General features: G+C 37.6%; 1 protein-coding gene across 1 annotated transcript; it reads left to right on the forward strand.

Annotated features, from left to right (window-relative positions):
* Nucleotides 1-215: 215 nt before the first annotated feature.
* NUFIP2 (nuclear FMR1 interacting protein 2) lies at nucleotides 216-27,060 on the forward strand. Its single transcript, XM_024564630.3, has 4 exons — nucleotides 216-588; nucleotides 5,274-7,001; nucleotides 17,844-17,876; nucleotides 18,565-27,060. The coding sequence occupies exons 1-4, from the start codon at nucleotides 309-311 to the stop codon at nucleotides 18,615-18,617; spliced, it is 2,094 nt and encodes a 697-aa protein (XP_024420398.2). The 5' UTR covers nucleotides 216-308; the 3' UTR covers nucleotides 18,618-27,060.
* The last annotated feature ends 400 nt before the right edge of the window (nucleotides 27,061-27,460 follow it).

Genomic DNA, 27,460 nt, shown 5'->3' on the forward strand with positions numbered 1-27,460 from the left:
AGCGACAGAAGAGAAAGCCATAGTGCTGACGTTGAAGGCCCGGCCCTGTGAGGTTGCACAGGGTAAGTGGCGTTGGCCTGGAGGCTGTAGCGAAGGGGAAGGAAAGAGGATTTGGGCTAGGGGCGGGGCCTGCGGCGCAGCGTGGCTCCTGATTGCTGGAGCGCGGCTGCCAATCTCGCAAAATCACTCGGTTAACCAGTGCGCTGGCGAGACGCGCTCAGATATACTGAGTGAGCCCGGAGAAGCAGTCTCAGATCCTGACGGTGCAGCAGCCCGCAGCCTCAGCTAGGGAGTCCCAGCCGCTTTCAATGGAGGAGAAGCCCGGCCAGTCACAGCCTCAGCACCATCACAGCCACCACCATCCGCACCATCACCCCCAGCAGCAGCAGCAGCAGCCGCCGCACCACCACCACCATTATTATTTCTACAACCACAGCCACAACCACCATCACCACCACCATCACCAGCAGCCTCATCAATACCTGCAGCATGGAGCCGAGGGCAGCCCTAAGGCCCAGCCAAAGCCGCTGAAACATGAGCAGAAACACGCCCTCCAGCAGCACCAGGAAACGCCGAAGAAGAAAACAGGTCTGTGAGGGAGGACGAGTGGGGGAAGGGGAATGGGGGTGGGGGACAGGGGAGATGGGGGTGGGGCTGGAGCTGGAAAGCGCGGACCGGGTCGAGGTGTGGGGGTGTGTGTGGCTGTCTGTCCTGCGACTCTGGGGAAGCCTCCTTTCATTCTCCCAAACCCCGGGCTGGGCCGCGGGGCTTTGCAGCGCCTTCTTCTTCTACTCAGCATGGGAGAGGCCCAACTAGGCCAGTGTGACCTTCCCGGCCCCCGCCCGGGCCGGAGGGAGACCCGGACGGCTGGCCTTGCGAGTCTGGCATTCTTCTTCTTTTCCCATTTACCTTCCTGCGGCCCTGAGGGGACCTTAGTTTGGGGGCCCTGAGTTGGGGTGATCCTAGCCCCCACAAAATCCTTCGGGGTGTAACTCAGGAAGGCCTAGCGAATCCCGACTCTGGTGGTGTCGCGAGACCCTCTTGCAGGCAGCAAAGAGAGGGTAGGTGGGCAGAGTTGAGGAAGTGCCCTCCCTCACCCTCCACCCCAAGCCCACCTGTGGCCTTGGGGTTTCCCGTCTGGGGGGGCGGTTGGGGACCCTCGTGTCTCCGGTCATTTCCACCCCTGGACGCCCCTTTTGGGCACCGGACCCCGCAGTCAGGCTCCGCGGCCCGCGCCCCGGGCCCGCTCCCCCCCAGAGCCGGCGCGGCTGGAATGTTCTCTCCTCCTCGCGGGGCCGCTTCCTGTCCGCCATGTTGGAAGCCGATTCCTGTCACCGACTCCGGCCCTCGGAGGAGCCGAGGGGGGAGGGTGTCGAGGGGCACCCGGTGCGGCCGAGTGGATGGCTCGGGATCCCCACCCGCGAGCGCTTTGCCCTTTGCACTGTGGGGGCGCGGCGGCCCCCCGCGCGCGGCCGCCCCTCCCCCTCCCCCCGGCGGCGGCCGGGTTGTGTAACCCGGCGGCGGCCGCGCGGCCCCGGGCGGGTCCCTGGGGTGAGGGGCGGGGGAGGGAAACGGCCACGAGGGGAGCGGCCTGCGCCGGGCGCCGCGCTTCCGGCTCCCCGGTGCGGCGTGGGGAGCAGGCACTCGGGGCGGAGAGCCGGCCTCGGAGCGGAGCCGAGGGAGGAGGAGGCCGCAGGCGCCGGGCGGCGTCCGCCGCGCTCCTCGGGGCTGGAGGGGTGGCGGGGGGGGGGGGGGGATACATTTTGGGTAGAGGCGGTGCCTTTAGGCCGGGTGGGGTATCCAGCGGGAACCGGGCTCCCCGGTCACGAGTTTCTCTGCCACAGGAACCTCATCTCCTGCCAGGTTCGCTCACGACTCCGCCTCTCAGGCTTTCACTTGGGCCCTTTCCTTCTAGCAGCTCCTTTTTACAAGAAAAGCTTGTTCTATCCCCCTTCAGCGCTTCCCGCCCCCGCTCCCCGCGTGTACCTCCGTGGCTTGGGTAGTGTTTTTAAAGAGCGAGAATTGAAAAAGATTGGATGGAGGGAAAGGGCAAGTTTTTTTTGTTTTTTTTGTTTGTTTGTTTGTTTTTTTGACCGTGTTTCTTGTCCTTAAGGGTGAACCCGGGTGGCTCATCTGTGAGGTTGGTTCACTACCATCTTGCCTCGGATGAGGCTTTTTTCCCCTACGTTGAAAGGAGAGGTGTTTTCTCACTGTCAAACCGATATTGACCACCAAACCCCTATTTTTAACAAACGTTAAATTTCAGGTAAAAGTCGTTTTAGAAAACATTTGAGAAGAAATAAACGTAAAAGTTGATGACCACACACGATTTTTTAAAAATAAGGGTTCTTTATCCATTGAAAAGAAATGAAGAATGGTGGGAAATGAATGTGAAACCCAGCATGTCAAGTGTGATACATGCAGTTACCTGAGAGCAGGAAAAAAAACTGCTTTTCTATTTCAGATTTAATGCGTCCTGAAGACTGAAATTGAAATGTCATTTCCATTTTGGGGGACGGTAGGGACTGATGGTGTGCAGTAGAAATGAATATATAAATGTTTGTTTAATTTTAACTAAGACAAAATATACAACACTGTCTTTTTAACGTTACAGTCTTTTTCAACTTAAAGGTGAGAAAATATTACCTAATTATGATTGCTTGGAATATAAGGCAGTGTTAGTGAACAGTATTTTATCAGTTAGATGTTATTATATCCCTGCAGGACTCCTCTCTACACATATAAGCAGCCTCCACCATTCAAAGTGGCATTCCAGCAGGGAATAATAAAAAGGGGAAACTGGGTACAGCAGTTTTGAGGGAACATAAACATTTTGGGATGAGCAATTTTTCATGTGTGGCCTGGTCACAGTATTGTTGCTTCAACATGCATAATACTGATTTAGTAAGAAAAGTTACGGGAATTTTTTAATGTATCTGCAATATGTTGAGGTGGGCTTTTATGACTCACAAACCTATAAAGAGGAACAGTTTTTCTTTATCCAGAAGAGGGCGCGCGAGAGAGCCAAATGTGCTCAGTGATTTCAGTTTCTAATCCAAAGGCTAGATTTATCAGGACTCAAGTTTTGCTGAGTCCGTTTGAAGTAGGGTTAGATGCTTTAGCGTGGCAGTCCTAAATAATAAAAACACTAGAAGGAGAGAGGGAGTTTCTCGGTAATTTAGTGTTTACATTTTCTTAAACACCTGAATTTTAAAAACAAAATGCATTCTGACTTTGTGCACACCAACAAGGTTACCATGGGGGAAACTTTATACAGTTAAATAAGACATTTTTTTTTGGTCATTAAAACTTGGAGGTGGAAGCATAGTGGCTTCTGAGCTGGTTTAAACTGGTTATTTCTAATATCAGAGTCACTAAATATTAGTACTTAGCTTTGGTTCAACTTAGTTTGGACATTGTTTTTTTGTTTTTTGTTGTTGTTGATTTGTCTTTTAAACTGCTTACCTTTGAGATCTGTAAAGTTATGATTAATGGGCCCAAGAGTACAAGCCTTTGTTGGCCTGTTAGCGTGGTCAGTGCTGTATGTAGGTTCTCTTTGGTGTAGAGTTGTGCATAGGTAACTTAAATCTGTTAAAAATGTTGAGAGCCTCTATGTTGGGACTTTCTAAAGAAGAAAAGAACATTTTAGAGAACAGCCTAAGCAGTGGTCTCTATTGTTCCATAGTTAGAATTTTGCCACCAAGTTTTTTTCAGCAGCCAAAAAAATAAAATATAACTCTATAGAAGCTAAGAACTTCTACAGAATATATTGTCATGGTACAAGTTTTGTGCCTCTCAGGAAATAATTGTGCCGTTAAGTATGTTTTCTTGGGTTATTTTCTGAAAGTTAATACAGAAGAAAATGCCTTTATTTGCTCCTTTTAGTGTTCCCACCTTTTCCTTTGATGTAAAGTAACTTAAAATAAGTAAGCCTGTTGTGAATTTTCCCAGACTATTCTGTTCCACATCAAGCTCCTTTAAAATAATGGTTCCCAAACTTTTTTTTTTATCTTAGAGATCCTTATACTCTTAAAATACGTGAAGAGCTTTTAATGTGTGTTGTATCTATTGATATTTACCATATTGGAAATTAAAACAAAATTTCAAAGCAAAAATATACAAGCTCTGTGCCTTTTAACCTTCACAGACTAAAGGCCAAAGAGAATGAATGAAAGTGACAAAGGCAAGTTACTTGGTGTTCTTGTCAGAGGCCCACTCCCTACCCCCTGAAATGCTGCCTCAAATGAATTTGTGTGTATATCATTCTATTGTGTATCTGTTTCTAATGACTTGACCTCAAGATGATTTGGGAACATTTCATAGAGAGGTAGATAACTAATAATCACTGTTACTAGTTAGGAAGTAGGAAGTGTTGACTCAGTTGAATCATCTATAGTAATAAATTCTTTATGGCAGTTGAATGACTTAAGTTAAACTTGAATACCATAACACTTTTTAAAATTAGTTACCTTTCATTGTAGTTTTGTTTCTAAATATTTCCTACTGTGTCATTTGGGTAGGCAGTATGACATAGTGATAGGAAACCATGTTCCAGACAGACTGTAGTTGAGATTTCCAGTTCTTCTGTGACTTGGGCAAGTTACTGAATTTCTCTGAGAATCTGTTTTGTTTACCCAGATATAAAATGGAGAAAATATATCTTACAAGAGTTAGAAACATTGGTATGTGTTTTCGTTTCAGACTAAAAGTATGATCTAATGTCTGCGAAATGTCAAAATGAATTTAACTGCTTTGGAGAAAGTTCACAGGTGTTATATTTTTATTTGACAGAACACAATAGAAACTGTTTACAGTACTGCTGGTCATTATCATTTTATAGAAATGGAGTCTTTGATTTCCCTATAATACTTAAAATTATTGTATCAGTATAACGATTTTGCCCAGAGGATAGCTCTGCTCTTAATTGTAAAGGAAATTTTATAACAGTCTTGTGAGAATGAAGGGGAATTTGATTCTGTTAGATGAGTGGTATTATGGCATATTGCTTAAGAAGTCATATTCTTTCTGAACTCAAGACGTTGGTTTGAATCCCTGCTGAGTCCTGTCTCTTGCTTAGTCAATTTCCTAATCTATAAAATAGGATTGGCGTGTGTCTTTTCAAAGAACTGTGAAGTAATAACATATAAAGCTAAAGCTCATAGTGTAGTGTCTAGCACGCATTAAAATAAACATTCCTTAAATGTTAAGTACTCCTGTAATGTTCATATTATAACTTTTAAAACCCTTTTTTTTTTTTTCCTTCCCCTCCCTAGGCTATGGTGAACTAAATGGTAATGCTGGAGAAAGGGAAATACCTTTAAAGAACCTGGGTTCTGATGAAGCTACCAACCCTATTTCTAGGGTTCTCAATGGCAACCAACAAGTTTCAGACACTAATTTGAAGCAGACTGTAAAGTCCAGCACCTTTGGAAAAGCAGGAATTAAAACCAGGAATTTTATTCAGAAAAACAGTATGGACAAAAAGAATGGAAAGTCTTATGAAAATAAATCTGGAGAGAACCAGCCTGTAGATAAGAGCGATACTGTAGCAATTCCAAATGGTGTTGTAACAAATAATTCTAGCTATATTACTAATGGTTACATGGGCAAAGGAGCAGATAATGATGGTAGTGGATCTGAGAGCGGATATACCACTCCTAAAAAAAGGAAAGCTAGGCGCAATAGTGCCAAGGGTTGTGAAAACCTTAATTTAGTGCAGGACAAAATAATGCAACAGGAGACCAGTGTCCCAACCTTAAAACAGGGACTTGAAACTTTCAAGCCTGACTACAGTGAACAAAAGGGAAATCGAGTAGATGGTTCGAAGCCCATTTGGAAGTATGAAACTGGGCCTGGAGGAACAAGTCGAGGAAAACTTGCTGTGGGTGATATACTGCGGAAAAGCTCCGATATTAAACCTGGCATGAGCAGCAAAAAGTTTGATGATCGGCCCAAAGGAAAGCATGCTTCTGCTGTTGCCTCCAAAGAGGACTCGTGGACCCTATTTAAACCACCCCCAGTTTTTCCAGTGGACAATAGCAGTGCTAAAATAGTTCCTAAAATAAGTTATGCAAGCAAAGTTAAGGAAAACCTCAACAAAACTGTACAGAACTCTTCTGTGTCACCATCTTCATCTTCATCCTCTTCATCATCATCTACTGGGGAAACTCAGACCCAATCTTCAAGTCGGTTATCCCAGGTCCCTATGTCAGCGCTGAAATCTGTCACTTCGGCCACCTTTTCTAATGGGCCTGTTTTAGCAGGGACTGATGCAAGTGTGTATTCTCCAGGGGGTCAGCCACTGCTAACTACTGCTGCTAATACTCTGACACCCATACCTTCTGGGACTGATTCAGTTCTCCAGGACAAGAGTCTGACTTCAGCAGCTGTTGAACAAATTAAGTCTAGCCTTTTTATCTACCCTTCAAATATGCAAACTGTGCTGTTGAGCACAGCACAAGTGGATCTACCCTCTCAGACAGATCAACAAAACCTGGGGGATATCTTCCAGAATCAGTGGGGTTTATCATTTATAAATGAGCCCAGTGCTGGCCCTGAGACTGTTATTGGGAAGTCATCAGATCATAAAGTAATGGAGGTGACATTTCAAGGGGAATATCCTGCCACTTTGGTTTCACAGGGTGCTGAAATAATCCCCTCAGGAACTGAGCATCCTGTGTTTCCCAAGGCTTATGAGCTGGAAAAACGGACTAGTCCTCAAGTTCTGGGTAGCATTCTAAAATCTGGGACTACTAGTGAGAGTGGAGCCTTATCCTTGGAACCCAGTCATATAGGTGACCTGCAAAAAGCAGACACCAGTAGTCAAGGTGCTTTAGTATTTCTCTCAAAGGACTACGAGATAGAAAATCAAAATCCTCTGGCGTCTCCTACGAACACTTTATTGGCCTCCGCCAAAGAACAGAGATACCAGAGAGGCCTAGAAAGGAATGATAGCTGGGGTTCTTTTGACCTGAGGGCTGCTATTGTATATCACACTAAAGGTAATTCATTTGTTTCCTATGTGAAGATTCTTATAGATCAATTTAATGTACTTCAGAACTTAGTTGAGAATAATAATGTGGATAAGCAACTGATAACAAACTAATTCAGGTGTGGTTAAAGTTTAGAAGGAATGTTCACTTTTCCAACTTAAGAGCATTTCTTTATATAGACAAGTGTAATTGACCTCCTGCCTGGTTCAAAGAATAAAGAGGAATGTCTAAAGGGATGATGTTATATTGTCTCTTGAACATCCTTAAAAGTTATTTTTTAAATTGCTCTTTGAACAGATGTTCTCTTTGTTTTTTACATCATATGTATGTTTATTAGCTCACTTGATAGTTCTAATTTGCTTAATGAGTAGGAATAATGGATGCTGAATTGCATCTAGAAAATAAATTTAGGCAAAAGATAATGGTAATCACAATTAAACATTGTAGGAACCAGGCTCTTGGGACGCTGTACTTTTCATAGCCCCAAAGCCCATGTTTTATAAGTACCAGGTGCTAACCGATTGTGCCACTGGAGCTCTTCCAAAGCCCATGTTTTAAAGGAACCAGCTATCTTTCAAGTTCCCTGCTAATATTTTTCTTAGAATATGGTTATTTGTGTTTTACAGGAAATTTTGCAGTGTGGTGTTAGTGGGTTTATTTAAATCCACAAAGCTAATAATGAGGATTTAATGAAGTTTATAATCTCAGTGCTTTTAAAAACAGTAGTTTTCAGTCTTCTACCTTCATCCCTAACCTGCCCCACTCCAGCAAATGCATACCCCCTGCATGCGTATACAGACCTAATATATACTGCACACTCCTATTAAAAATCAGTTTTTTAGAAGTTGATCTATTTTCCAATTATTGTTGGCATACAGTGTTGGTTTTGTGCACATTTCCATTTTTAATAGTGACCATTTAGGCAGTCACTTGCCAACTGCAGAGCAGGGGCAGCATATCATATAGTGGGGATGTGGTAATTACAATATTCTCCCTGGAAGAATCACTGCCTCAGAGATGAATAACAAAGCTATTTATGTGACTTAAGCAGATCACCTAGCCTGCATATCTTGCCTTATCTGCCAACTGGAAGACATTTAGTGAAATAAACAGATGTGCTTCTATTTTTTTTTTTCTTTTAAAAAAATGGAAGTAGAAATCTTGGCAGGTAAAATTATCTGTCTTCACTTTTCTTCAACACTGCTCTTTGGAAGTAAATACAAGGTAACCAGAATCTGTATGTTTTTAGGAAAGTTGGGGCAAAGAGAAATGCTTAGTTTCGTAAGATGTGTGGTTAATTGTAAGTTAAATTCTGCCAGGGAGTCTGGTGTTTCGGTGTTATTTTCTGTGCCATCTGCCTTTTGGAGACTATTAGTTGGAAAATCTATTGGTGGTCTTGTGAGCCTGAGGGGCATCTAGTTGTGTAATCTCCCACAACTTGCAAAAAATTCTGGGGTAAGTTGTCCCTAATGGTTGGTGGTATTGTATGATTTTTATTAGAACTGCAGGCCTTTTAAAAATGAGAGGATTAAAAGCACCTGTATTTTTCTTTGTCTTTTAATGTAGTCTTCAAGTGTTCAAAAGTAATCTCTTACTAAGTGTGTTGAAGTTAGAATTGGAAGTTCTGGATATACCTCCTGACTTCGAAAATAAGCCCTTCAACAACTTTATTTGGAAATAGTAGATAGGAGGGCATGTTATGTCAGATAAGTAGGAATGGTACATGGTTTAGAGTAAACCTTAATCACTGGGAGAGTTAGAAGTACTTCAGATTTTTTAAAATTATTTTTACACTTTTAAAAATCTTCACCCAAGGATATGTTTTTTTATTGATTTTAGAGAGAGAAAGGCATTGATGGGCTGCCTATCATCTGTGCCCCAACTGGGGATTGAACCTGCAACCTTTTGGTGTTAGGGGACAACAGGCCCATCAGACAAGCCACTTGGCCAGGGCAGTACTTCAGATTTTTAAAAATCTGAATGTTCAGTACAATTGAAGATAGGAAATGAAGATGCACTGAGGCACAAAAAAGGGATTGATGGGAATTCTGGTTTGGGGGATTTTTCTTTTAGTTTTTTATATATATTATGCTATTAACTTTTCTTAAGAAATAAGACTGCTAATCTTTCTGTTATCTGGGGGCATATAGTACCATTACATAGCAGTATGTACCAATATTTAAAGTGAGCGGCAGGTCCTCTTTTCCTGTTTATCTAAAGTGATGCTCAAGAGGCAAAACTTTAATAAATATTATCTTTTTAAGTTGATTATGAAAAAGTTTAAGTCTACACACAAATGGAGCCAGTAATATAATGGACTACAATGTACCCAGCATCTAGCTTGGACATTGTCATTCATGTTTCACTTACCGATCTTCACACTTTTTTTTTTTTTTTTTTTTTTTTTTTTTTTTGGTAGGCTATTTTAAAAGTAGATTCCAGGCATAACATTTTACTAGTTGGTATTTTGAGTTAGATAGTTTTTTGATGTACATACCTAGGACATAACAACTGTTGCCTCCTTCAAAGTAGTTACTCAGAATTCTTAGTTTAGTAGAATTCTTTGACTTGTCAGATTTATAACATTGGATCCTAACTTTGTAAGGTGAACCTTTGATTTTGAAATGGTCTGAGTCATTTGAAGCCAAGTCTGTTGAATATGGTACATTGGTGTTGAGTTGAGTGTTTGGTCAGTGTTAACTTAAACTGGGTTGATTTATCTTGCCTAGCTAATATTGCACTGAAAGATATCAAGCATTTAAAATGCTGACATTCTGGAATATTTATTAAAAATTGATATGGTGTATTTTACCCAGCACATAGAGATTCAGGGGAGATGAATAGAATAAGGGTTAATCCTTTATGGTTGGGGTGAGTCAACACAAATGCTCTCCAGGATAAAATATCCTTGAGAACTCTAGGCTGTTGCATGAAATTGTAAAAATTTGTTTCTCTACTACCTACACAGGTGGCAGGTTATTGGCATAAGTGATTTGATTCCCTAGATCTGGGCTGGAACCTGGAATAAGAAAATTTTAATTCATTAGGTGGTTCTAATTGCCAGCTACGATTGGGGACTCTGGGTCTAGAGAACTTTCCTCACATTAATTCTTTCTTTTCTACTGTCACAGTTTTCTGTACTACTCTTTGCCACTGTTTTCTCTACTACTAAGGAGTTGTACAATAATTTGTATATATTTTTTTTCTTTCCCTTATGATGTACCTACCATAGGCAAAGTACTTTGCTTAGTTATGGAACACCTCGATAGGGTTTTTTCCTTTAAAGAACTTAATCAAATAGAGGAGGAAACAATAACAAATTTATATAAGATAAGATTTTAAATGTCAGACAAGGATACAAATAACTAGGAGATTTTAATGAAGAGAGAATTTAATGGAGTAAAAGAAAGAGTAAATGTACAGTATGTTTTCATGGAGTCAATAGCCTTTAAACTGGGTTTTGATAGATGGGGAACATTTTTGACACATGGAAATGCAGGGAAGAGGGAGATAATGCATGGAAGTTGGAGAATCATGAGTAAATGTAAATATTGAAAGGGATCCACTTTGGATGTGCAGAGGGGTTGTAAAAGAGAAGGAAGGTGAGTTGCTGCCAGATCCTGGAGGTTTCTCATTTCATTGTGGAGTCGGGGGGGGGGGGGGGGGGTCACTGAATCAGGGAGATAGGCTGGTGTAATGGAAGTAATTTAAATGACGGAAGATGGGTTTTAATGCTGCTTTTCCCAGTTCCTATGTACTTAGGCAAATCATTTGTCATTTTTAAGCCTGGGTTTCCTGATTTTATAAAATATATGAGGTTTTTGAAAATCTTACCAGATTATATATACTCAAAAATTAAAAATTGATTTAAAAATTGAGTTTGTGTTACCCAGTTGACTTGTAGATCTGTGTTCAAATAGATGAATGTGACACCAATTTTGTAGAGTAGGTTGGAAGCCTATTTTCCGGTGACTAGAAATAGGTCAGTTAGACTCTTGGGATAACCCAGGCAGAGAAATAATAAAGAGTTTTCTCTTTGTATTTGCAGTCATGTGAACATTATTTATCAGCAAATAAGTATTTATTTTAATAAAGATTTTAGGTTGGCCTTGACTGGTGTAGCTTAGTGGATTGAGTGTGCCGCCTGTGAACCAGAAGGTCACCTGTTTGATTACTGATCAGGGCACATGCCTGGGTTTTGGGGCAGCTCCCCAGATGGAGGCCTGCAAGAGGCAACCAATCAATGTTTCTCTCCCCCTCCCTTCCGTTCTCTCTAAAAATAAAAATAAATAGAATCTTTTAAAAAAAAAATAGTTTGAGTTGGATAGGGCTCTGAAGGAACTGGTAAATATTTTTACACTTGCAGCAGTTGGTAAACAGGATATGAAGAGACAAGCTATGGTTAATTGATCCGTAAAACTGATGGGGAATAAGCATACAGTTCAGACTTTTGCTCACAGGAGGATCTGGATGTTAAATTTTCTCCTTTAACACAATGCTTAATAAGTATTTTCACCTTCATTTTATAAAAATTGCTCCATGATTTCCTCCAGCTGTCTAATAATCTATTAGAAAATACCTTGAATATTTTTAAATATTAAAGATTGCTTAATATTAGAGATTATGAATATTTTAATAATATAATATTTTTCTAATCTTATTACCTGCAGGTTTGACTTTGGTTTCAGCCCTGGTTAAATTTCCTAAATTTGGGGAGGGTTTTCTTTTTCTTCTCTATGAGACACCTTTGTATTTAACAAGTAATTTTTATGATGGTATAAGATCCTTTTTCCCCCCCAAATGAATTGCCATTTTAGCATCCATACTGGGTATTTGATTTCTCATTAAGCCTGCTTAATGAGTGCAATAATGAATTTACTTTGGTATTAGTCTGAAAGGTAGCTTGTAAGGAATTTGTAGAAGCTAAAGTTTAGCTCCCAGATTTCATTAGCTTAAGTTCTGAAGGTGAGGGAAGTAACCAACCACTCATACTATAAAAACAAATTGTCTACACTATCATTGTAGTAGCAGTTTCATTTCAAGTAACTTGAATTTGATATTTTGCCTTTAAAAGTAAACCAGATTAGAATATGCATAACAGTAGAAATTAGCAACAACAACAAAAAAGACCTAAATAAACCCTTGAGTTATAAGTGTGTTTTTAGAGGTGGGTCAGACAATTCTGTTTTGTTTGGTTTGATGTAGCTCCAAATTGGGAATAATAAGATTAAAACTGATAGGTGGAAGAGTTTAAACATCTACTGAAAAGGTGGGTGACTTCTAACTACATTGATCAAATTTCCTTGAAAACACACTGCATTTTTTTATTGGTATAGTCAAAATGGAAAAGGGGTGGGGAGACATTTCTGACAGACTTCGTAAAGAATAGGCAGGAACAGTGGACTGGTTCAGAAAGAAGTCAGAATAGCAAAACACAATGTTGGGATAGCCGGTAATCATCAAAAGATGGGCAAAACTGAAATAGGAGGCCGGGGGGGGGGTGTGGAATTTAAATTTATGTCTCTAGCCTGATGAATTTTACAGAATGTGATGTAAAAATGGCTTAATGAAGGGTTGGAAGGCGTGATTCGTGATATTTGATCTGGGGACTCTGGATTGTGGGAATCAGCTTGTTTGGCCTTATATTTGATATATTTTCTTTTTGGTGGTGGAGGAAGCCATTATGGGCTTTTTAAAGTGTTTAAATTTTTTAAATGTTCTATTCCATTTTAAAGCCTCTGCTTAGCTTTAATCCTCTTAGCTTCACAGTCTTTTTCTGTAAAGAACTGGACCTTTTTGGTTGTACCATATGAAATTGCTGGTTTTGTTCTGAAGGTCAGAAAAAGTTGAATATCAGCAGTTTCAAATGAGTTTACCTAATACCACTTTGCGATATTCCTGACTGATTTATGAGTAGTATTTCATTCAAATAAATATTTTTTGCACCAAGCACTGTGCAAAGCAATGGTGATAAGTAGATGAAAAGAAAGGGTTCATGTCATTAAGGACCTCTAATAGGGAAGCACACAGAAACATAGTATGATAGCTTTGTAGGGAAAAAAAAAAATGCACTTGGAACATAGAGAAACCCCTAAGGTGAGTAGTGGGGTTGAAATGTACTAGGGAGGGATTCAAAAAAAGTGGAAGTTGGCTTATTGTACGAGGAGAATCAGAATATTTCTGGTAGAGGAAATGGAATAGTGTTTGAAGATTGCTGGTTATTCAGTTTGTTTCAAGGAAGGTGAATGGTGCAAGGTTAAAAATCTTTAACTTAGTCATCTAGTTTATTGATGTACCAGCCCCTGTGTCAAATGCTAGAAATAAATTTTATACAAGACACATAGATCCAGTAGTCTTCCTGGTGGCCACTGAAACGTTTCGGACATTGTGCTCACTTTTAGATTTTTATTTTTAAAGGAAAAGAATGATGTAGCCTTGGTATAGAAGACAGAATGAGGCTCAATAATAGCAAAAGAGGCCAGTTAAAAGACAACTTCAGAAATGTTCATAAGATACCAGTCCTTGAACCAGGTCAGTGGCACTGGGCTAGAGAAAAAGGAATAGGTGACTAAAAAGTTACAAGTGTCTTAACTTTGCTTAAGAATTGCAGTTTTTTAATATTCCCTCCCTAAAGTTTGCATTTCCTTAATTCTCCCCACTTTCTATATCTTCAGTATAACCTTTCTGGTACCATTTTCTTTTCTTCAAATACCAATGTTTCTTCAATCCCCTTTTCATGCTACTAAAACTCCTTAACACCTCCATTTTTTTTTTCTTTTCTATCTCTAATACAACTATCCTATTTCTTTACTTCTGCAGTAACATTTACTGGGCTCTTTGTACTGTTATTTAATCCGTTCTCCAGTTGCCTTGGAATCATTACTAATATTTAGTACAATAAACTTATATTTCTTCAGTGGCTTCCCTTCACCTATGTGATTAAGTAATAAACTTTTCTTTATATATGCCTTTGTGCTCTGTCCCCTGAATAGCAGGAAAGCATTTTTCTTTCTCTAAAATCTTAATTAGTGACAGTCAGCTCTGTTCCCTGAACAGTGTTCTTTGTCTAAGTCTTTTTCTCGCTTTGTCTAAATCTTTTTCTCTTAGCAATGACTTTCAGCCTTAATGAATTATTTGTGACCACTAAAGCATGGGTCAGCAAACTTTATGTATAAAGGACCAGGTAGTAAATATTTTAGGCTTGTGAGCTATAGGGTTTCTGTTGCAATTACTGGATGCTTGGTTCTGCTTTGTGCGCAGAAGCAGCCATAAGTAATACGTAAAATGGGTGTGACTTTTCCACTAAAGCTTTTTTTTTAAACAGGTGGTGGTTAGAACCCACTTTGTTGACCCCTGCTTAAGCACAGTTTTAATGCCACCAAGCTTTATTCATGCTATTGCATCTACCTAGAAAAGCTACCTACTCTGCTAAGCTCACAAGGGCAGAGCATTTCTGTTTCTGGGTCTGTATCCTTAGTCCGTGAATAATACTTTTTCATCCACTTGGAATTAAGAATTTGCAGGTAATTAGACATTTACTACAGGAAGCATTGTGATGGGGAGCTACAGTATGTGGAAAGTAGTCTGCTTTTGAAAATTGAATGCTAAGTTTTCTTTATTTGAGAGAGGCGTAACTATAAATATTTGAAAATTTTGATATAGTAAAGTTTCAAATTTGGATGGTGGTCTGAATTACAGATTTTTAACAAAATTGCCTTACCTTAGTGTATTTGAAGAACAGAATCCTTTACTTAGGTTAGCAGGTTTGACCTTGTAGCCATTTTCTTAGTAACTATTTACATAATTGGGTGCTGTGATCAGTCTTTAAAAAGAACTGGGAGGTTAAAGACTGTGTGTGTGTGTATGCACACCAAAGAGGGTGGTACTTAAAGTAAAAAAAAATATTACTATGTTATGATTTTGTATAGTTGAATATGCTTTCCGTAGCCTTCTTTATACTCTTCATCTGTTTAGCTTCTCTTGTGATAGTGAAATAAAATTACACAAAGTAACTCATTTCATATTTAAAATCTGAATCAAGATTTTTATAGCCTCTAAAAGAGGGCAAAATAGAATTTACTACTTTCTGTGTGTTCTATAGCCTAGCTTGTTGGTCTTAATAGCGTTGTTGAAGCATGACATATAATTATTGAAATGATATTTATTTCCCTTTCTTTTTGATCTTTGTTAGAGTTTCGTGGAAACTTTAATAAAATTCTGATCAAGATAACCCAGTTGCTACTAGTTATAGAAGTAATTAATATTAAATAGCAGGAAGGGGACTTGCTGATTTATTTCTTGGGTAGAAGGATTCAGTGCTGGCCCGTGGCTAATTTTTTTAGCTAGGTTATATTTTCCATTTCCCTCCTCAAAAGTCATGATCCAGATTTACTACTACAGAGCTCATAGTTGAGGATAAAAAACTTTCTTACCAGAAGTTATTTAAAACCAATCTATAATATTAGAGTAAAACCTAAAGCTTAATGTTCTAGTTAAGCTAAGGAAATGTCTTTAATCCATTAAAGAAATTGGGTGTTTGCAAAATGGTTGACTATTGAACAACATGGGTTTGACCTGTACAGGTCCACTTAAACGGGATTTCTTGCAATAACTGCACGGTTTTCCATTCACAGTAGAGAGTCCACAGATGCAGAGGGCTGACTGCATAGATGCATAGATCTATGCCATTTTATATAGGGGACTTGAGCATATGTGGATTTTGGTATCCATGGTGGGGTCCTGGAACTAATCACCTGTGGGTACTGAGGGATGGCTTAAGTTTGGGGGGAGTCAAATGTTATACTTAGATTAGGGGTTGGTAGCCCTAATTCCCATGTTCCAAGGGCCAACAGTAGTTACTTTTATTTTTATTCTAAAATTGGTATGTTTGCTTTACTTTAAAGTAGTACAGTTGCTGCTGTGACTCTTGAGTGAAGTCTATGCCCACCCCTACCACCCCCTAAAGAGGCAGGGGAAAGGTTGAGGTTTGTGGTGGTGGGATAATATGAAGAGTTTGTTACTTTTTTCCCCCCTCAGCATATGACTAAATGTAGATTTATCTTTGCATTAAGCAAACTTAAAATAATTAGCATCACAGAACTCAGGAATTGATGCAAAATGTGAAATTTTTGTATTTTTCATGAAAAGAAAAAAGTGTTGATTTTATTGTGGGTTTTTTTTTTTGTAGTCAGACCATCCAAGGAAAGGTGTTTCTTTGGATTTCTTAAAGTAAACCACTCTGAAGCACAGAAGTTTGTAGGATAACAGATTTAATGACTATTTCAGCTATCCCTGATTGTCTGAAACTAAGGGAATTAGAAATTATTTTGGAGTGATGAATATAAGTACCATGACTAGAATTCCCTTTATGATGTATTTTCCCTTTTTCCAGTTTAGATTGGTTACAATTCTCTCCCCTTCTTAGGCCTCCTAGGAGAGGGGTATTTTCCTGCCAATCTGTGGATGGGCATCTGCCCAGCAGTTCTATTTCCTAGTTTTTGTTTAATGAGAGAATTGCTTTGATACCTTTAATCAGATTTTATCTGGACAATTACTTTGTTCATTTGGATAATTAACCTATTTCTCCAAATATTCAATTATGACAAATTTTCAAAAATAGCAGTTGTTTAGAAGTGAGTTTGATGGTGTGGGGGACTGTTGGGCAGGGAGAATGTGCTTTTTTTTTTTTTTTTTTTTTTTTTTTTTTTTTTTACTGCATTCCGTGACTCCATCCGTACTCATAAAACAAAAAATAATTTTGGATCTATACACCTATTTTAACCCCGGGAAAGGATTATGTTGTATCTCAACTGTAACCCATGGCTAGATACATCCTTAGTGAACTCCAGTTTTGTTTTTGTTTAACAATAATTATTTGCTGATAAATATAGGAAGCAATTACACAGAATCCAGTTATACAGCATAAAATCACCGCTTTGTTTTTCTTTTTTAATTGTAGTTATATGACCATATGGAGAGTACTTATTCCCAGTGTTAGTTGTGGTTCATTTCTGTTTCTAAGTAGTTTTTGTTTACATTAATATCTCCTAGTAGAGTATTTCCTTTCAAGGTTCTATTCTTAGGTTTTTGTGGTATAATAGTCATTTACTGTTTTACTCATCAGGACTTCAAATATCCCCTCTGTGAAGATGTCTAGTATGCTTCCATGTGGAGCTTTTGCCTTCTTTCTGTATGTCACTATAATTTGGTCATTTACATATTTCCCTTATTGTAAGATACCAAAGTGAGCATATTGTAGATTATCACATTTGAATGGATTGGAGCCAGTAAGGATTGGGTGTTATTAATAAATGGGTGTGGGTAGGCATTACAGCCATTTGGGTTAGAGTAGGTGTGGTTTAAAGAACAGAACCACTTGCCTATAGCAAAAGTAAAGTTTTCATAAGGCATTTTAAGCATCGAGCTTAATTAATCATATTTGACAAATGCTTCATTGAGAAGACTTGCTGGGGTACTTGTTGAGGGGTGATGGGTTGACAGAAAATACTTGGTTTTTTAAATAACTATGACCTGTTACAAGAAATAACATCTTATCTAAAGCATGACTCTATAACTTTGCTATTTATGTAGACAAATAGTTCTCTTGGCAGTTTGATTTCAGATAAGAATTGACTTTCTGTGATCAACACTTAAGGCAATCTGAAAGACATGCTTCAGAATTATAGAAAATACTAGTTGTTTTGTCTGAGTTTTATTGAGCTGTGCTATTTCAACCTTACCTCCAGTCCAGCAATAATCAGTCTAGTTATTTTAGACAAAGTGAAAAGCATAGCTTTGAACTGAGCTGTACAAAACTTAGTATATAAAATAATCCTTTTTTTTCCTTTGCAGAAATGGAATCTGTTTGGAATTTGCAGAAGCAAGGTAAGAATGTTTAGCTTACCAGAAATGTTAGTATTAATCACTAGTTACTACATTCCTAAATAATAGGAATTCAGAGTAACACTGGAGTCTTTGCCCGGACACAATTTGACTGTTTTATACTTTGAGCCCAGCAGATCCACAAGTTTAGGTCATGATTAGGACTCAGCTAGTAGTTTTGCCAATAAGCTTAACTTGAAGTTTTTTGTGGTAGGTGTTACTTGAATGATTTCTTACTATAGACAATCCATACTGGTTAAAATAAAATTTGACTTCATTTTTCTGAGAAGAACAAAAAAACCCCAAATCTATCTATGTTAGTATTGGATTATTGACAGTTTAAGATTTTGTCTGCTTTTTTTTTCAAATGTATTGTACTACTTTTATAATCAGAAACAACACATAAAGAAAACCATTGTCTATTGAATTCGACTCTAATCTGTAAGAATTGAGGCACTCATTGGTTAGAGGATCCTGTTAACTGGGAATCCATTGGGATGCTGAACTATTAGGTTGAGAAAAAATGGATCACATGTGTTAATACAAGAGGAACTGGTCTTTAAATTACATATTCATTAAAATGAGGGGCAGTTTAAATGATGCTTATTTTGGATTTGTTATTGGAACATTGGTATTTGAGGATTCCAAGCCTTACTTTTGTTTTTGTTTTTGTTTTTAACCTTCCTTCCAGATCCCAAAAGGATAATCACTTACAATGAAGCCATGGATAGTCCAGATCAATGAAGGACCAGACTGCCTCTTTGTAACCTTTCTGCAGCATTAGAGCCACCGTTCATGGGGGACACAAGGCTTTTATGCTCCTAGATCTTCAGCGCAGCAGAGGAACCATAAGTAGAATCACAGGATAATATATACAAATATATATATATACATATATATATATATAGTTATTTAAAAAAAAAAAGGCAACTGAAAGTAATTAGACTTCTTAAGGAATCAAATTTATTTCAAGAGACTATACATGGTTATTTAATCTCCGGTACTGAATAGTTTGTTTTTTTTTTCTTTTTTCTCATGTTAGTTTTTGTTTTTAAGTGTGAATGCAAGTGATTAATGAATACAGACTTGTTAACAAGCGTGGTTCTAAAGTTCCTGCTGTCATCAACTTGGGCAACAAATGACCCACTGGAAAGGCCAATATACTTAAGAGATCTCTGTTCTTGTTCTGTGACTAAAGTGATACACTAATCACAGGGAACCCAGAATGATTCAACATTTTCCCCCCCTCCTCCCTTGATCTTTTGGTTTTACTTTGAGCCCTGCGAGAATGCTGGATACATGCCTTGAAGTTTGCAGGGGTGTATTTTTTTAGCAAATATGATTTGCATGTCTTGCCACAAGTTAAGCAACCTCTGTGGGGTGTTGGGGAAATATTTTCTTTCCTTTTATTTTTTTTGTGGGGTGGGGCTAGGGGAGGGCATTGAAGTTCTACAGTTCTGGAATAGTTGGTGGTACATAGTTCACTTGGCTTCGGTTACGTATTGGACTTTAACAAGAGAAGAATCCATGAGTGTCATTTAAAGAAAAGTTGCAGAACGAACAATTGGCTTTAGATATTTAATATGGGAAAATTCTCCTGTGCCCATCTTTTAATGTAATTGTATAAGTGGGAGCAAAAATATATTCTGCTTTTCAACTGTAGGTGCTCCAGACTTGCTCTCTGTCACTAACACTAAACATGCTGTTTTCCTTGTTTTTCATCAAACATCTAAAGAGAAACTTCTGTACCTTTTTGTAAATTCTCTTTTAATTTCTCAGAAATATCTAAAAGGGGAAGAAAAAAATTCCATGAAAACTATAAAACTTTTTATGTTTTTAGCCAGTGAGAAGGTAATAAATCTTGCCAATAGAAAATGTGTTTTCATGCAAACTATACTTCTGAGCTTCTTAGCTTCTAATTATATCTTAATAAATATATTTTATTACTAGAGCAAAATGGGTTTTTTAAGGAAAATAATGTGAAATTCTAGAAATTTTCTTTTGGGCAGAGAAGAGCATTAGCCCTGTCTTACCATCACATTGCCATCCCGTTGCACTGCGGCTTGTATATAGCATGCTAAAATGAGTTGTGTGTGTGTGTGTGTGTGCAGAAACTAAGGGTCCAATTTAAGATTGGGTGATGTTAGTGGCATAAAAACAAGTTCTCTGGCCTGACATAGCATCACATTACACACACAGAAATTAGTATATCCATGTATGTCAAATACAGGTTAAAATAGCAGGGCATTTCTATAGAGAGGTATAGTCTTCTAATAAAAGCAGACTGGATCCCCATTGCTTAAGAAGTGACCAGTTTTTAGCAACTATAATATGGATGAGTTTTCTTGTTTTGTTGATTACTTGAGACTTTTTTAATAAGTAGTTTCTGAAAGAAGCTGTTGGACTCAACATAGAATAAATATCTTTATAGTCTGGATATGTGCCCTGCTTAGATTTTAAAAGTATAAGCATGGATTGCCAATTCCACTTGATGTAAATGAAACTTTTTATACATTATATATGTGTGTGTGTGTGTATGTGTGTGTATATATATATGTACATGTATATGTATATATATATATATATATAAAAATATAAAATAACTTATTGTATCAGTCCAGGTTCAGAAACTTGTGGTAGGCCAGTTCCAGATAGTTTCATTTCACCTGTAAACTGTATCACTTTTACTGATATTGTAATTTTCAAATGTATAATATGTTTACAGATGTGCCCTACATTTAGTCTGCCTTGTTCCTATTTTGATTTTTGTTGAGTCTCCTGCCTGCTTGCCAAAAGCTAGGATGCTTCAGGCCCATGTACAATTGAAAGCAGAAGCATCCTTGAGCTTTAAAGCATTGAACAAACTGGAAAATGCAACATACCACATACTGAAGTGAAAGAAGTCTGTGTTTTTGTGTTTTTTTAAATAAAATATTTCAAAAAAATATTTTAAAAAAGATACAAGGTTGATTAAAGGAAAAAAAGGCTCCAGTTTGTTTTATAGGTTTTAAAGTTCTGCTGTGTGTTCAATTGCCTTGTGTAACCACTTGTCGCCTTAGGGCCAGATTCCACCCCCCCACTCCCATGCCCCCTTCCTTTTTATTTTAAAATGTCCGTTTTGCTTGCCTAGAGTTTTAAAGCTCTTCTGTCTCACAACTCACAAGAAACTTTCTGGGTTTGTGACATACAGAGGTTGAATGAATATCCATTTAAAAAGGAAAAAAAGAAACCACAGCCCCCATCTGAATTGGGCGTTTAAATCTAGAATCAACACTTAATAAAACGTCTAGAAAGCTGTTGTTGCTTTCCAACTTCCCTTCCATATTCCTCAGGCCTCCATGTTTAGAGAAGCCAAAAAGAGAATGTATCCCTTCTGTTTGTCCAAAGGTGTTCAAGAGTCTCATTTCTAAATGAAACAATGCAACATTTCACTTGATTTCTCCACTGAAATTTCCTTGATTATATGGTTAGAGGTATATAGTTAGACATGTCTCTTAACCTTCTGGGAACCCTAGAGCCCCATCATATTAACTGTCAGTATTTTGGGGGCATTGGGTTAATAGACTTAATTGCCTAGGTACAAGCAGGACTTTGGGACAAATACCTTTGTGCTGTTTGGTAACACCTAACTACTTGTTGCAATCTTTCTCCTTAGGTCCTCACACAATTCCTTACAGAGCACTTATTAAAAAAAAATCTTAAGAGTTGATCTGTTTTCTCATTATTTTTGTGTAAGCTTCTAAACAAACTTCAGCTGTGATTAATTTAGCACATTTAAATAACAATGTGTTACTGTTTGGTATAAAGAATTTTCCTTCAACTCAGAGTATTAGTACTGTAGCATAAACCAAATACAGTCTAGAGGGGATTTTTAACATCCCTCCATTATAAAGACTGAAAAGGGTGTGTGTGTGTGTTGAGTGCTTGTGTGTGTGTTGAGTGCTTGTGTGTGTGTGAGGGAAAGAGGGAGATATTAAAAATAAGTAAACGAACGTGTGTAAGACATTAATTAGTATTCAGAGATTGAACTTGTATTTATTTTGTGCCATTTGTTTTCATTACACGGAATAAAGTCAGGCGGTTTTAATCCTTAAAGGGGTAGTATTTGAAAAATGGCACTAAGAATGAAATCATGACCTATTTTTTTAATAGCTATGAAGATACTAATTATGGGTGAAGATTTCTTTTAAAATCTGTCTTGATTGTAGACTTCTGTGTCACATACCACTCTCTTGTAGATGTCTTGAATAATTCTCCTTCCCCACAAAAGACAGGGTGTATTTATCTTTCTCTTTATTCACCCCCACTTTGCTGAACTGAAGTTAATTGCATAGCCTTTCCTCTTACCTCCTAGTAATGACCTTTCACATAAAGTGTATTTTATAGCATCTGTAGTTAGCCCTTCCTCCTCTACCTTCTAGGAGGCAATAGAAAATAACTAGGAATTTGTTAATGCCGGTTAGTTTTTTCTTGAAATAAATGGCTGGAAAGGTTCTCTCCATTTTAGAATTTTGTTCTTAATCTGCTTACCTAGTCATCACTCAGAATCTGCAAAAACCTTATAAAGAGAAAAAGTGCTGCATTGTTTTTTTTAAATAACAGTTTCTAGGGAAAATATGACAAACCTCAATTATGAATGTTGTCCACAATATAAAATATATTCACAAAACATTACAAAAGCAGCGGTGGTTTCATACTTAGTTATTAGGTTTATTGCTAACCCAATTGGAGGCATCTAATGGTTTATCTTTGGCAGTAAACTTTTTTTTTAAACAATGAAAAAGCCATTTAGTTGTGAAGTTGTATGTCTTGTACCAAATGGCCACAGGTAAAGAAATCTGTAAGAGGACTGCACTTGATTTTTACATCGCGCTAAATATGGAGGCATTCTTTCAACGCTTTCTTCTTTAGAGAAATAGATTAAAAGTCTCATTTCCAAGGATTATGAGTATAGTTTTGCCACTGGACCATATTCTCAAATAATATATGATCCCTCTTTTGTACCTATGCTAACTGCAAAACAGACCCTATAGTGGGACAAGTACATATTTTGGACTATAGTTTTTATGATTGGTCTGTTGACCTTGCGTCAGTTGAGGTAGAATGTTATCAGGCAATGTCTTAGTAAGTCCTAGGTAGTCCTGCTGAATTTTAAAAGAAAGGGTAGGATTTGCTCATCTTCCCAAAATGTTCATATTTGATTAAAGGGGAGAGGCAGAGGACAAGACTAGAAGTATAATAGCTGCTCTAAGTTTACAGAGACACATAAGTTATCATTAGTTCTTAATATTGATGTTCTTTTTTGTTAATGTAATTAATAGAGCGCCAGGACTCTTTTATGGTGAGAAAGATGGGCTTCTGCTCTGAGTATCATAAAATGTTTTTAAATGTACTTAAGTCTGTTCAGATGTGAGAACCAGGACCACCCTGGGTTGGTTTAAAAAAATGATGAGTCATTGGCTCTACTCAAATTTCAAAGTCTTGCTACTCAAGGGTTTTCAGAATAAACGGTGTTTTAAGTTGTATGCATAGTAAAAACACCCAGTGAGGCATGAGTGGTATGTTGATTTTGCTTTACTGGGAGTGTCAAATAGCAGTTATGGTCTAGAAACCTATGGAACAGCCATCCTCATGTGTGACGGGATTGCTGATTCAGACTTCCCTATTTAACCATACAATTTTGTTCAGAGTAATAAAGCCATTTTATAATACTGCAGTATCCCTTTTCTACAGCCTTATTAAAATAGCTACAAACATTTTTTTCTAGTGCAGTATCCCTTTAATTGTGTATGAAAGTTTTACTCTACAGACCAACAAACCAACTTGAGGTAAATTATATAGCTTTCCGTATATCCTTTTTTCCTCAGGTGCTAAACAAAGGCTCTAAAAAATGGATACTGCTTTGGTAATGTCTGATTTACTCTTGAAATATTTCTTTTGCTAGATGTAAAGATTTGATGTTAACAAAAATGGTTTTAATATGTAAATATGAATGCCTCTAGTTTGCCCCTGTTTGTCTATTATTAGTCTGTTTCATTTATCCTCTATGGAGGAGGATCCTTTCATGATCTTGAATACATTTCATTAGGTATGTTGCATTTTTAGAATGAAAATACAACAGTCTTGTGTCTTGGGTTAATCCTGCTGCTGCTCTGAGAAACTGAAAATCAAATGTGATGCACTTTTTACATTACGATATACCATACCTTTATAGGTTGCTTTGATACCTTTCCTGTAGCACAGCCACTAACAAAAGTGAATGAATTTTAAAATTCTCTTTGGGAGGGAATCAGTACAAATAACTTTACGGTATTGGCCTATGAAGGACAGTAACTTAGGAAAATAAAAATTTTGTTAGTGTTAAACTTTTTGGCCTTAAAATGTCTTCTACTACTGAAAATTGTTTAATTCTAGTTTTGTTTCTATTATTTTCTCTCTCTGCCTCAAAAAAGAGGAGTAGGGAAGAATGGCTTATAGGGAGTAGTATCATTGGTTTGTTGTTGATCTCTCTTGGAAAGAAAACAGTTGTCTACTATATAAGCTAAGGACTTATTTTTTTGTTCACATACCGAAGAGAAATATCGCTGCCCCAAGCCAATCAGATTTAGCTTAATCAAAACTATCAGAACTCCAACTATTCTGCTTCTCTAGTATATTTTTGCTTAGCAAAGATAAATGAGTATAGTAGGAATGCTACTTGACAAGAGAAAAGTCATTTTTCAAGCACATATCCAAACTTGAATGAGATTAAACCCAAAATAGGAGGGAAAAAAACACCAAATGGGGTGGAGGAATATGAGAAAGATATGTGGTCCAAAGCTATCTGGTTATATTTTGATGTTGCCAATATTGCAAAGCCAAAATTTTAAGTTGCTTATTTAATATATTTCTTGGCCAGAGATCTATTTTTATATCAATGTGCCTTGCATGTATATTAAAAAGAAAATTGGAAAGGCCATGTAGTAATGCCTGAGATGGTTGATGGTTCTTGCCACCTCACTAATTTTTATGCAGTATGAAATGCTCATTCTATCGCCCAACTGGTGCTCTCTGTTTAAAGTTATAGATCTTGTCACAAACTGGAACTATTTTATAAACTGGGGAAGTGATTTAATTTAATATTTTTTGTTCTTAGTCTGTTAGTGGCTGTTCTGTAGTGGGAAATAGTAAAGGACTCTTCACTCCCTTTCCCTCCCCCCTTAGCACCTTCTTCAAATAATGTGATGACACCATATCTTGTGTGTTTTTGAAAAAAGTTTCAGCTTGCTGTTTCCTTTAGTGTTATTAAAAAAAAAAAGTGTTATTAAAAGCATTGTTTGCTAAATCTAGGGAGATAACAGTCCACTTTAATTTGGAATTCTATGTGAGCTATGATCCAAGTTATTGGCTCTTTCCAACCTAAAATTTTTTGTTGTTAAAGCACCTTGCTTAGAAAATTTTAAATACTTACATGTGCAACAATTGTCTCAAAGTAACGAACTGTGCAATTCTTGTCATTAAAAAAAAAAAACTCTCCCTGATGTGACTTGTTAGTTTCTCTGTATTTCCTGCCAGTGTAAATGTGAAAAGCTTTGCTTGCATTACGTTTTAGAAATGCATTTTGCACACTCGAATTTTGCCGAAGCTCCATGAAAAGGTTAGATCAAAGTAGATGAATAAAGCTATGCACATGTTTTGAAAGTTAATTTGTGTGTCATTACCAAAGTGACCTATCCTTATTTTCGTTGCTGTTCTTAGCTTCACCATCTTTAGAAACATGGCTCAAAATTACAGTACTGGGCTAGCTCGTCCGTGGAAGCAGAAGAGAGGAAAACTGGCACCTGTTTTAGTGAACTTCAGTTTTAAATGAGAGCTTGACTTGTATCTACTAAAGGGCTTCTCTTGAAACAGGGCATTTTTATCAGTTTTACAAAATGCTGGATGCTCTTACTTCCTCAATGAAATTTTTTGGTTTATTTGATTGAGTAAAAATGGGAAGTAATTCCAACTGAAATGAAGGAAGGACCTTTGCCACATGGAGTTCTGTGACAATTTTATGACTTAAACCTGGTTTAAAGGTAGGATAACCTTTTTACCTTTATCACTTTAGCATAAATTTGGTTTAATGAATGAATGATTGACTTAATTAGAATCATCTTGCTTAAATATCTAAGCACAGGTTGTTTTAAAGATAATGTGTGTCTTAAAAATTGCCCAAGTCAATTAGAACAAGTTTAGAATTTGGGCAGATTTGGTTAAATTGCTGCAATCTGCATGTATTAAATAGCTTTACTTCACATGTATGTGTACTTAAAAGATTGTGTAGATGTACTGGCCAGGTTTTGTCAATCATCTTTTAAAAGATTGTTTTATAATCTTTCCAGGGCCTTTGTAGAAGAGGCTAATAAGTTTAAGTAGAAGATAATATTAATGGTATTTTCCCCATGCTTCTAGATACAAAAGAAATCCTTGTTTTACAGCTTTTTCCTGTGTATAGGAGAGTGTTCCTTCTGTCATCAAGTGTGCTCTTGGTGTATGTTGTTGACTTTGAAAACACAGCAAAACCCTTCTGTATCTTCACTCACTAAAAGTGACAGTTAAAAACTAAGTCTGCTAGTCAAGACTCGAAAGGTGGCCAATAATGCATGCATGGCCTTAAAAGGCGTAAGTGCAGGAGTGTAGCATTATCTTAGATGGCTCTGGCTTCTCAGCGTCTGTCAGTAGTTCACTTCTGTTCAGTCTTAGATCATCCTGGAGGAGCAAAATTTCTGTGTTGTGTGTCAGCATTTAAGAGCTGAGTTACCTCTTAATCTGGGGAAAGGTTAATTAGTGGACAGTTAAGTTAGAGGACGTTTTTCCTTCCCTCTCCCAATTAAAAAAGTTTTTTTCAGTGTTGGTTTTGCCCAGTTAAAAAGATAGGCTTTTTCTAGGTAAAAGAATAGTGGCCAGAAATGTACCCTTTTTGCTAAATGCTTAGGTATTTGCCATAGCTATTTCTGATACGGATTCTGAGGAAGTGTCAGTTACGTGATGATCTTCCTTTATTGATGTCTTACTTCACGTTCAGTGTTTTAAAAATATAAATTGCAAACACTCTACATCCATACCAAGAGTTACTTATTTTATCAGAAAAACAAACTTGAGAACTTTGTAGATCCAATTAAGAGACAATAAGTGTACATTGTTGAATAAAAAATTTTAAAGTTTCTGAAGTGTTTGTGTTATCTTTTGTGTGCTTTAACAAAAATTACAGAAAACTAAGTTAACATTGTGACATTGATAACAATATGTTTCCAAAGGGTGAAATGTATAAATTTAAGTCTTATATGCCATGGTCATATGCCATGTTTTTTTTTAAAAATCATCCACATTATTAAGGTGCTTAGAAATGGCATGTTTATTGAAAAGTCAGCTGTGAGAACAGCTATCTTGCCTTTTTACATGGCATGGAGCCTTACGTTCTTCCAATTAAAGTAAACCAAAATTGAGCTAAGTAGTAGTTAAGCAACCAAAATAAGTTGCTGAGATTCTGGATTTATTCATAACTTTATTTAGAAGTACATGGTAATTAATGCATATTTGAGAAACCCTAAGTTTGGTTAGCATTG

This window comes from Desmodus rotundus, chromosome 9 (genome assembly GCF_022682495.2).
Source record: "Desmodus rotundus isolate HL8 chromosome 9, HLdesRot8A.1, whole genome shotgun sequence".
Classification (NCBI taxonomy): Eukaryota; Metazoa; Chordata; class Mammalia; order Chiroptera; family Phyllostomidae; genus Desmodus; species Desmodus rotundus.